At 48.8% G+C, this 11,925-nt stretch overlaps 1 protein-coding gene across 1 annotated transcript; it reads left to right on the top strand.

Moving 5' to 3' along the window:
• Positions 1-1,105: 1,105 nt before the first annotated feature.
• On the top strand, positions 1,106-7,316 carry LOC103643147 (bZIP transcription factor TRAB1). The gene is made up of 4 exons (XM_008666300.3): positions 1,106-2,997; positions 3,239-3,310; positions 5,216-5,245; positions 6,715-7,316. The coding sequence occupies exons 1-4, from the start codon at positions 1,534-1,536 to the stop codon at positions 6,787-6,789; spliced, it is 1,641 nt and encodes a 546-aa protein (XP_008664522.3). The 5' UTR covers positions 1,106-1,533; the 3' UTR covers positions 6,790-7,316.
• The last annotated feature ends 4,609 nt before the right edge of the window (positions 7,317-11,925 follow it).

The raw sequence follows: 11,925 nt of genomic DNA on the forward strand, positions 1-11,925 counted from the left end.
TATTATTGTATTTAATGGTTCAATATATTAAGAAAATACAATGTTATTCATCTATGATGTATTTATTCCTTTCATACCTTTTGTTTTATGTCATTTTACAATTTTTACTGAAATTTTATTACGAAGATTCGAGCTTCGTAATTATGCTTTTATTAACCTTCGTCCAAGATCCATTATTCTAATGTTTCATAGACGAAGGACATTAACATTTAACACTTTATGTTGCCTTGTTCTTAATTCAAAGCATTTGAGAACAAGTCCCCAATAGGGCTTGTTTGATATAACTATTGTTTATTGGAAAAGCAATTTATTTGAGAAGTTAGCGAAAAGCAGCTTAAGCTGCAGTTCATTCTAAATAGGCAATAAACAAAAGTTATCGAAGAAGCGTCCTATTTAGTAGAGATTTTTTTTGTTTAAATCCGTAAAGAAAGAAGCTAGTAGAAAATAAGCAGTGACAATTATGGTCAGCTTATTGGGTTGTCCTGCTGCAGCTGTTTGGATTGTAGCAGTTGTAATCTACGAAGAGACATAATACAGCAAAAATCGCAGGTACAACTAGATTAAAGTCGCAGCGAGGAAGCACGTGTGCCGCACGTCGTTACAGCGGGGAACAGCCTTTCGCTTCACTCCAAGGTCGTCTTGCGCGAGTTCCCATCCAGTTGCACATGCTGGAATATGAACTCTCTGATGGAAATGAAAATTCTATTAACTAGTACCGCCAAAACCATTAGTACCTACCAAAGTATCAATACAGGACAGCTCCCTCTTCGTAAATTTTGAATCCCAGAAATTTGATAAAATTCCATCTCAAATCATGCACCAGTTCGTCAGTTGAGCATGCGCCAGCCTCATGATGCCACAAGCAGGTGTCGACCCTTTCCTAAATCCCAAAATAAAAAGAATTCGCCTGTAAAATTAACTGTCTATTCCCCAATCTGTGCCGCACGATGTTGTTCTGAATTTCATTTTTAGGGCATGTACAATGGGTGTTTTAAGTTGTGTCTTACAGTGTGTCTAGGGGGGTGAATGTAAAAAAACTCAAGACACGTATCTTGACGAAGACACAGTGTCTTAGCTCTATGTTCGAGACAGAAGACTATCTGATTGGTCACTTTAATTTATTGAATACTCTGATTGGTACAATGAATATCGTAAGACACATGTTTTAGACACGACCACTGTATTATGTTGTGTTTTAGTTGTATCTTGTATTTGGAGTACCGTGCAGTAGTATCTGGGTTGTACATGCCCTGAACTGCTCGAATTTTTTTACTGGTAGTGGTACCCTACCGGTACGAAGCACGAGGAGAGGAAGCCAAAAAAGGGCACCCCATGCTACACCCAGATCTGGTTGGTACGATGCTTCCGTGAATGCGCGCCTACCCCGCGCACCTGCCCACTGACACCCACCTAGGCCAACTGATGCCTCGGCCCCATGCCGTCCTGGTCCACTCCCCGGCGTCACAGCCGCGGCGGCGCCCGCAGCGGTGGCGGCCTCGTGGGTGACTCTTGTTCTTGTCGGGGGTTAAAAAAATGGCTGCCAACGGAGGCGCTGCCCCCACGTCTCGCGCTCTGATTGGCCCGGCGTCGCCTCTACCGGCTCGAGCCTCGGTGCCGCCACGTAGTACTCCTACGCCCCCCCGAGCTCCACTGCCTATCCCACCTTCCCCGGATCCTCTGCGACCTGCGACAGGTACGGCGTGGCAGTGGCCAGTGGGTGTGCGGGCGCGTGCACCGGCGCAGACGATCCGGGCGAGCTCGGCACTTTTTTATACGTACGCAGCGGCGCTGGTAGGGGACACCTGTCCGCCGCCGCACTCTGACCCCCGCCCCCGCCGCAGCGAGACGAGATCGCCCGCACCAAAGCAAGCCGAGGCGGCGAGCGGGACAGGTAGCGGCTGCCTACCACCGCCAGCCTCCGCCCACCCAACAACAGCACCACCACCACCACCACAGTCCGGTCCCGTGCCTTCCAATTCGGTCGTCCCACGCATCGATTGCGCCCGCGCACGCGCCCGTCGCTTTGCCGTCTTCGACCACCCGCAAGCAACCTATATAGCGCGCCGCGAATTCCGCCCGGCTTCCTCGTCGCCCGCCGCAGTGAGTGAGAGGAGGAGGTCGATGGATCTCAAGGACAGCGAGAGGAGGGGGGCGGCGGGGCCGGGGCCGCTGTCGAGGCAGGGGTCGATCTACTCGCTCACGTTCGACGAGTTCCAGAACACGCTCGGCGGGACGGGGGGAGGGCTCGGCAAGGACTTCGGCTCCATGAACATGGACGAGCTGCTGCGGAGCATCTGGACGGCAGAGGAGAGCCAGGCCATGGCGTCGGCCTCGGAGCCCGCGGCGGGGGCGGCCGGCGACGGCGGGGCGGCGCTGCAGAGGCAGGGGTCTCTCACCCTGCCGCGCACGCTCAGCGTCAAGACGGTGGACGAGGTCTGGCGGGACTTCGCGCGGGAGGGGACGGCTGGCGGTCCGGAGCCGCAGCCCAATCGACAGCCGACCCTCGGGGAGATGACGCTGGAGGACTTCCTGGTCAGGGCGGGGGTCGTCCGTGACAACCCTGCCGCCGCTGCTGCTGCTGCTGCTGCTGTCCCCGCGCAGCCGGTTGCGACGCGGCCGCTTCAGGCGGTCAATAATGGCGCCTCCATCTTTTTCGGCAACTTTGGAGGCGCCAATGACGCCGGGGCTGGAGCGATGGGGTTTGCGCCGGTAGGGATCGGGGATCAGGCCATGGGCAACGGCCTGATGCCTGGGGTGGCTGGGATGGCGGCTGGTGCGGTCACTGTTAGTCCGGTGGATATGTCGGTGGCCCAACTAGATTCTATGGGCAAGGGGAATGGGGATCTGTCATCGCCGATGGCTCCAGTGCCCTACCCCTTTGAGGGAGTGATAAGGGGAAGGCGGAGCGGTGCGGGTGTGGAGAAGGTCGTGGAGCGGCGGCAGAGAAGGATGATCAAGAACAGGGAGTCTGCAGCTAGATCCCGTGCCCGTAAGCAGGTCACACACTTGTCCTGAATCCTTGCATGTGTTGTTAAGTAGTAGTTGTTTCCTATTGCAAGTTGCTGCTCTAAGATTCTTTATTACGATTCTGGTAAATCAGCACATTGGTCTTGTTTATGCCCTGTCGAAAACGACGAATATTTGATAAGGTAGTAAGGTAGAGGCACATCTGGCCTAGCATATCACATTTGCAACTTCAGACACATAACCTGTTGCTTATATCTGTTATGATTTGTAGGCTTATACAATGGAGTTGGAAGCCGAAGTTCAGAAACTGAAGGAACAAAACGAAGAATTGCAGAAGAAGCAGGTATATACCATATTGTACCATTTATGTACATTTAAAGAGTATTTTCTGTCACTTGTCAGAAAGAGATTCTGATTGTATTTGCTCGTCTGGCTCTGGCCCAATGCTAATTGCAGCAATTATTTCACAGATTTTGTGAAATGACATGATTATTTCTTGAGTAAAGTATTTGCTTGGAAGTTTGGTACAGAGGATTGTTAATTGAATAGTTCTACTATTAAAAAAGCTAAATTTTTTGGTGAAGTAAGTTTGAACAAGTGCTGTGTAGGATCTCACTGAATCTTTTTTTTTGTGATTTTCGCAATTGATATGAGCACAACTAATTTGAAGAAAAAACTTGAGAAGATAAAGTCATTTTAAGAATTGATTTATATGAAGTTGGATTTTTTATTAAAATGATCAAACATTTTAAAAAGAAGTAGCACTCTTTAAAAAACAATTGCAGAGCTGGGCTTTAAATGAAGTACTTAGTTAAGAAGTGAGATTAAAACATGAAAATTCTCTTTAAATGTATATAGATCTTGAACTTCAGTATCTCTTGGAGTTGAGGAGTTCATTTTAGGACTTCAGCCATCATACAGTTGTGTCATGCCAAGTGTGTTTTTATGTTGAACTTCTACATAGCTTTAAATTGGTAGCATGCTTTGAATGCTGCACTTTCAATAGCACTTTGTTTGGAATAGCATGAGATTGCACAGATGTGTCTTTGTTTCTCTTCCCACCAGGTAGACCTTGCCCCTTGTGTTCTGTCTACTGGCCCATCCCAATACCAAATTGTTTTTTCCTGAACTCAATCCATTTGAGTGAGGCAAAAAATGATGTGCAGGCCAACTTTTTGCCTCTTTAATACCATTTTAGAGAAGGAAAACATTAAGGGCCTATTTGGATAGGATCCAGGGCAAGTCCCCTTATCGAAATAGGGGGTGAAGTCCTATTTTGATGGGCTTATGATTCATGATTATTCTTTTTTTTTAAAGGAAGGGGCAAAAAGGCTTGCCGCTCCGTTCTATATTAGATGAGGAAGTAAACAAAGGGGAACAACAGACTCGAAGCAACTGAAGTGAAGAAGAAACAAGGAAAATCAAGAGAACAAGAAAGAAATCAAAAAAGGAAAAAACAGGGCAAAAACAAGAACAACCACTAGGAAAAAACCTAACAAGGCCTCAGCTACTAGCATTGCCCATGATAGCCATAGTAACTTGGTCTACACCCCTATGCTGACCTTGAAAGATTCTGAAATTTCTTTCCAGACATAGATTCCACCAGAATTGAATTAGCAGACCGTCGAAGTTCCTTCTTATCTGTCTGCTGCAAAGACTACGCAGGTCCGTCCACCAATCGTACAAGGAAGTGCCACTAGGGAGCCCAGTCAGGAAAGGAAGGTTGGCCCGAGACAAAACTTTGTTCCACACCTCTCTACTAAAGGGGCAATCCTTGCATAAGTGCAGAATTGTTTCCGGGGCTGAGTTGCAGAGACAGCAGATTGGGTTACAAGGCCAGCCTCTTTTTTGAAGGTTATCAGCAGTCAGTATTCTCTTATGGAGTAGCGTCCAAGCAAAAAAACGGCACTTCGGTTCCACTTTAGCCTTCCAAATGGGGCTCTAATTACCCAAAGTAAAATGGACAAATCACCATCCACCAGTGCTGTTCTGCAAAGTTTGAACTATGGTACTCTAATTACTTGTACTTGTTCATCAGGAAGTTGGAATGATGAACATCAATTATGAACAATGCTATGTCTTATTGAGTGTGTTAGATATATCTTTCAGTGAACATTATTTGCCCTGCTGCATCTACATTCAAAATTCTTATCAGTTATCATTGTCATTCTTTATATGCATCTCCCTGGATGACATTAGCACAATATTGTTGCAACTTCCTAATCTTGTTTCTTTTCTTGAATCGCAGGAAGAAATAATGGAGATGCAGAAAAACCAGGTAGAATTTTGTATTAAATTTCCATTATTGATGTTCCTTTTTCATGGCACACTAAAGATGGATGCATTCATGCTTTCAACTAGTGAATTTCATTGTGTTTTTCACTTATCCAGTTGGAGAACTTATGGAAACTAGGTTGCTATGCTGTTTTTTTCAATATAAGATGCATTTTTCTTGACATTGATTTAACTGATGTGGTGTTATTTATGTTTGCTTGTTTATCGTTGGATTTTTCGCGCATATAGAAAATGGTGTAGCTGTTGTATTACAAGTTTTAAAAATCTGAACTCCATAAAAAATAATTCTATTTGTCCAGGAAGTTGTATCTAGACTGTTTTTGGTCTTTTGCCTTAACTGATCGAAGTCAACCAAAATGTAACTTCATTACCAACTGGTATCTATCAGGGAGAACAAGACTGTTTATACATTTTAAAGGGGGGTAGATAACTCGTAACTAAAACGTCAATATAAGACCATAAGTTATGTGTTCTAAAGGGAGCTACGAACAGAAGTTTTGACTAATGCATTTATGCAAGGAAATACCTTGCACAATTGGCGTAAGCCTCCTCAGTTATTACATTGAGGAGGGAAAAAACATCATCAGTTGTTACATACCACGTATCTGAGAGGTGGCAGCTTTTGTGAGCCTTATGAGTCATCATGGACATACTAAGGGTGACTGGCTTTTATGCTAAAACATACTAATCCTAGCTCACGCCGATTAGTATAGTTGTCTGATAATATGTACAAATTATGTATGTGTAACTTCTTTATAATGGACTTTAGAAAGTGTAGCTTCTACCGTTACAATAATTTGAGCACAAGTGTAGTTCTCTGAAATTCTGGAAACACTGTGTTTGTAATACCTAGACCTAGTAAAAATATCATATTCATAACTTCCATAAACTTATGTTGCCCTTGAACATGATAAATGGGGGAAAAATGAAATTCAGCCAGTGTATTAGACTTTGAGTTTTTTTTAAAAAAAATGTGTACTTCCGGACTCTGTAATGCCATGAATGCATATGTTATTTGCTCTCTCTTTATCATGTCAGCTGTTCCAAAAATTCCATAATGTTTGGTATATTCAGTGACACTGAATAAACGTTGGTCTACGTTGGTTTGATATACCCATAAGCTTCTTACATGCATAAAGCTTTGATTCTTAAAAATAGCAGTGCTTGGTTTCATCCATGTATATCCTGGTATAAGTGGTAAGGTTATGGTTATCTCAGTAAGTAGAGTAGCCTAGTTGTTTGGTTAGCAAACCTTGGGCCGAGTCTAGTTGTGAATACAATCCATGACCGTTGTGGGTGTTCTGTTTTTTTTTTCCCTTTTCAATTCCGTCTACTGCGCAGTGAGTTTACATGTACTGGCTTTGTTTCAAATCCTCTGGTAAATATATCTGCGCATAGCAAAGTTGTGTTGTTTAGATAACTGATCACAGAAAAAAACTTGCCCCCGAACAGGTCGTGGAAGTGATCAGCAATCCATACGCACAAAAGAAACGGTGCCTGCGGAGAACATTGACAGGTCCCTGGTAACCGAGCTGTTGACGACCGACCGGGCTTGACAGGATATTTAACATTATGGCACCTGTACATATATACCTTGAGGATTTGGAGAACCCGAGTTTCCGGTGTATATTAGCGACCAACAGAGTGTGAGTGTACCTGCGCTTGACTTATGCTGCCACTGTGCCTCCTTGACTAGCTTCTGCGCTCTCGTGCTCCTTTGCACTCACATCAATGAGCGACTAGTACCCATGGGATTTCATAGATGGGTCTCAGGCCTCAATCTCGCCTTCTAAAGGCAAGTCCGGAGGCGTCTTGCAGCTTATAATGGGCTCTGTATTGTATCTGGTGCGGAAGTTGGAGACGGAGGAACTCCTGCTGATAATTTAGGAGCTGGAAGTGGTGAGCTTGAGGGAAAATCATCCAATGTTTGGACTGGCTAAAGTTTCAATGCACTAGGCGCTCTTCGCTGGTACGGTGTAGGATTTGGAACTCCTATGGTGTCCGATGGTGTTATGAGTAGTATACAACATGTGATTTGGAGGCTTTGGTGTTCAGATTCCCAGCTGCCGGTTTGTCCATCGAAGTCGTGAAACTGAATTGGTCCATCAAGGACCGGCGGAACGCAACAAGGACGGACACATGGCTCGATCAACAACTCCACTAGCATCAGGGCTGGCATCATGTTCGTCGGGGCCAGAGAATGACGCCGCTTGGAATGCCCTTTCCATCTCTGGCAAGCGAATAAATGGACATAAACCCTAGGTAGGGGCCAGTGGCGTCCTACGCGATCACGAGAAGACGATGACACGCACGCAGTGGCCTCGCTTCGTCGGAACGTCGTTGTCTTCGCCGTAGGTGTGATTCAAACGGGAAAGGCGGAGAGGAACCTGCTACCGCACCGGAGAACGACCCTCCGGTACGTACTACAGTCTACAGGTACAGCGTACAGGGCGGAGCGGAGCGGGCAACTCGCCGCCGTTACGAAACGAGCTCCTACTCTGGAGTGATGTCTTGTGTTTTTTTTCTTTCTTTCTCAGCTGTTCATCCAGGTCCCCCCACGTCTCTGTACCTCTGGTGTCACGGCATCGGCATCCACATCTGCCCCAAATCGCGTACCTATGCCTGTCAGTCTGTCATGTACGATACATGTCCACGTCGTGCTTTAATCTTGTCTTTATAATAAATTGCATCTACACCCGTCCAAACAGATGTTACTACCAGTACCAGGTACCAGCGGCCATGGCGTAGCTGCCCCACGAACAGGCACCCGTTCGTTCGTCCGTCCGGTTAGTTCACGAACAGTCTCTGTCGGAGCGCGCGGGCCGCCTTGCCGGGCAAAGGAGAGATCTTCCCGGTGCCGGCAGCAGCGTCGTGTCCCCTACGCACCGGGACACGGTGAGCCCCACCGCGCGCGCGCGCCCCCTGCGCCAGGCTCGCCACCGCGCGACACGGTCGGTGTCGGCGATGCCAACGCGTGATGGGCCGGGGAGTCCGTCCGTCGTCGGTCTCATCGGCCTCCTCTCGCCTTCAGGGATTCGTGACGCGCGAACAAAACCGAGCCGACGACGGCGATCCGTGCCGGATGCATGCGTCCAGCCGGGGCGGTGGTCCCGCTCCGGAATCCGGATGGGATGGGATGGATGGTCGGTGCGTGGATATATCGCTAGCTAGCTAGCTAGGGCCGGAAACTTTCGGCGATGGTAGCTTTTCTGAGGAGCGCGACGGGCGATCTCGACGACGACGGGTTTATCTTGGAGTGGATGCGGCACCGTGTACAGCGTGGACGCGTTGTCTTGTTCTGGGCGGCAGGTGATCCATAGCCAGGCGGGCGGGCGTTGCCGGCCGGCTGGTTACTGCTGCAAAGCTAGAACTTCTGTAGCGTAGCGTACGTGTCGTGCTCACACGGAGGTCCAAAGCACGCGTAATGTGTTGTGTACGTGTCTGTGGCAGATACGTACGCCACCGCCTGCGCCCTGCAGCTAGGCACTGTAGTCTCCGACCCTCTACACAGCTACACTACACTCTGTAGTAGCAGACTAGCAGCAGCGCTCGCTCGTGCATATGCATGCCCATGCCGCTGCTGTGTCCTTGTTGCGCGTCTGCATGTGCAGGCGCAGGACCGCGCGGCGCAGCATGGCCGGCTCCCTCGCCGGTCGCCACCGTCCACGCCGCACACGTACGCTGCTTCATGCATCGTCGTCGATCATATGGCCGGCATCAACTGTTCTGGATAGTGCAACGAAGGGCCGACCCGGCCGGCCGGCATCGCTGATCACTGATCAGGGACCCGACGGACGTGATGTTGTTTTTTGCACGCACGCGCACGCGCACGATACGCCCGACTCTCGCACAGGCTGTACGGGTCAGAGGGCGGCGAATGATTGGCGGACGGCTCGCTCCGGTCCATGCATCGTGCGCCGTTTAATTTGTTTATTCGGGGCGCCGCTGCGTCTGTGTCGTCTCGTCTGTGTGCGCCTTGTGCCGTTCTGTTCATGCACCATATACACGCCTCTCTCCTCTGTGCGGTGCTGTGGGCTGATCCGGTGGGGGTCGCCATTATTCGTGAGCCAGCTCGTGTCATTTTCCATGGCCGCCCCGCCCCCCTCGCTGTGCCGTGCATGCAGTGCATCCGAGAGATGGACGCGCGGCCGCCGGCGAGGGTCCAGGGGCCGGGCGACCGGCGTCGGAGTCGGACCCATCGTTTCGCTGTTCCCTGTCAGTACCCGGCACGCACGAGATAGGCAGATAGCTGCACAGAGGAGATGCACGGGGGCCCGCTCCAGCTTCCCCCTCCCGAGCGCAACAACGGCATTAGACGGACCTCCGGTGACCTGGGACTGGGAGGGCGCCGCCAGAAGCCGCGCGCTAGCTCGTCCCGTTCCGGGCCGATCGAGCACGTGGGGATCAATCATCGAACCACGCTAAACCTGCTACGAGCACGTGCGCCGCGGTGACAAAACGGATCAGGGGCCGCATAGCCCTAGCCACCGTGATGAACATGCCTGGTCATCGCACGGACGCACGCTGGATTTGCCATGGGACCGGATCTTGCAGAATCCATGCCAAGTGCTACGACCATTGTTTTTGCTCATCCAAATAGTCCATTCCATGAGTGTGTTTGAACTAAACGTCATATTCCCCCCTATCCTCTATCCGCCTATTTGGTTACCTGTATATGAGCATGCAACATCCATGGGATGCAAAAATCAGATGGTGCATGTTGTTTGGTTACATGTGTGGGGGTCGGAGCCTCTCTCGCTTGGTGCAAAACCCACCTCTCAACCAGGCCCGGCTCATACGGCCATTTTGGGCGTCGCTCGGTAGCCAGGCTCCCCACGCGCGGCAGCTCGCTCGCAGCCGCATTCGCTCGCGCAGCCCCGCGTGCTAGGGTTTCCTGAGCTCTCCCTCGAGCTGGATCCCGCGTGCTAGGGTTTGCCGTCGTCTCGGCCGGGTACGCCATCTCCACTCGCCCTCCCTCTCTCCCTCGAGCTGGATCCCGCGTGCTAGGGTTTGGCGCCGCCTCGGCCGGGTACGTCATCTCCACTCGCCCTCCCTCTCTCCCTCGAGATCTCCCTCTCTCCCTCTCCCTCTCCCTCGAGATCTCCATCGGTGTCGTCGCCGTGACTCGTCTGTGCCGAGCTCTCCCTCTCTCCCTCGAGCTCTCCCTCTCCCTCGAGATCTCCATCGGTGTCGTCACCATCACTTGTCTGTGCCGAGCTCTCCCTCTCTCCGTCGAGCTCTCCCTCTGCTGTCAAAGGTACGGAGGTTTGACACTTTTTCTTGCCCTCCCCCTGGATCTGGTTGCTCAGATACGATTTTGTGCTTGCTCAAATATGATTTTCGTATTGGTTGCTCAGATCTGGATTTGTGGATCCAGTTTCGTATTGGTTGCTCTGATCTGGTTTAGAACACGCATTTCTTCAAGAAAATCTATAATTTACTTGGATGTTATCCATCCGTTTTGTTACCTGTATATGAGGATGCAAGACCCATGGGATGCAAAAATCAGATGGTCCATGTTGTTTGGTTACCTGTATATTAACAAGATGACATATTTATTAACAAAATCTACATACTCTTGCTGGGCACAAGCAGTACCTAGGATCAATGATGTTGAGCTGAGTTCTATGGTTACTTTTTTATTAGTCTCTGAGCAACCAACCAGTACCTCTGGGTGAGTTCTATGCTGAGTTCTATGTTGAGCTGAGTTCTATGTTGAGCTGAGTTCTATGGTTACTCTTGCTGGGCACAAGCAGTACCTCTGGGTGGCGCATCTCTTGGATGTCGCAGTCGTGGTTCGTGTAAGAATCTGTTTTATATATATTTGCAACTGGCACATTAATGTTTAGCATGCTTGATCATATATTTTCTCAGCTATAGATCAATGTTCTATGTGTTGAGCTGAGTTATATGGTTACTTTTGAATATATCTATACTTGTTTATTAGTCTCTGAGCTGTCGATCAATGGTATATGATGCTTTAATGCCTCTGGGTGGCGCATCTCTTGGATGTCGCAGCCGTGGCTCGTGTAAGAATCTGTTTTATATATTCGCAACTGGCACATTACTATTTACCATGCTTGATCATATATTTTCTGAGCTATAGATCAATGTTCTATGATGCTAATGTGCCTCTGAGCTATAGATCAATGTTCTATGATGCTAGTGTGCATCTGAGCTATAGATCAATGTTCTATGAAATTACTTTTAGCAACTAGCACAGTACATCTAAGCCAAACTTAGACCTCTAATCTCCTTTTCTATTTTATTACTCTATCAATGGATCCTACTATTGCACGTCGGCGGCTAATTGCAAAGGTTGTGGACCTTGTAGCAGTTATGTCAGCCTGGTTGGATGCATGGTTGAGGCACCGACTACATGCTAGGAGGTCTATCACTTATGGTCCAATGCACCAAAGAGACCAAGAGAGACAAAACAACCTGAGATTCATTTATGAATCCACTGATGTTGAGTGTGTTGACTTACTTAGGATGAGAAGGGCCCCTTTTATGCAGTTGTGTGACCTTTTTCGCACTAGGCAGTTATTGAGAGATAGTATTCATAGCTCAGTAGAGGAGCAGGTTGCCATGTTTTTACATGTGGTAGGTCATAATCAAAGGTTTAGAGTTGTACACATGACCTTTCGAAGGTCTATTGAGACC

The sequence above is a fragment of the Zea mays genome, chromosome 1 (assembly GCF_902167145.1).
Source record: "Zea mays cultivar B73 chromosome 1, Zm-B73-REFERENCE-NAM-5.0, whole genome shotgun sequence".
Classification (NCBI taxonomy): domain Eukaryota; kingdom Viridiplantae; phylum Streptophyta; class Magnoliopsida; order Poales; family Poaceae; genus Zea; species Zea mays.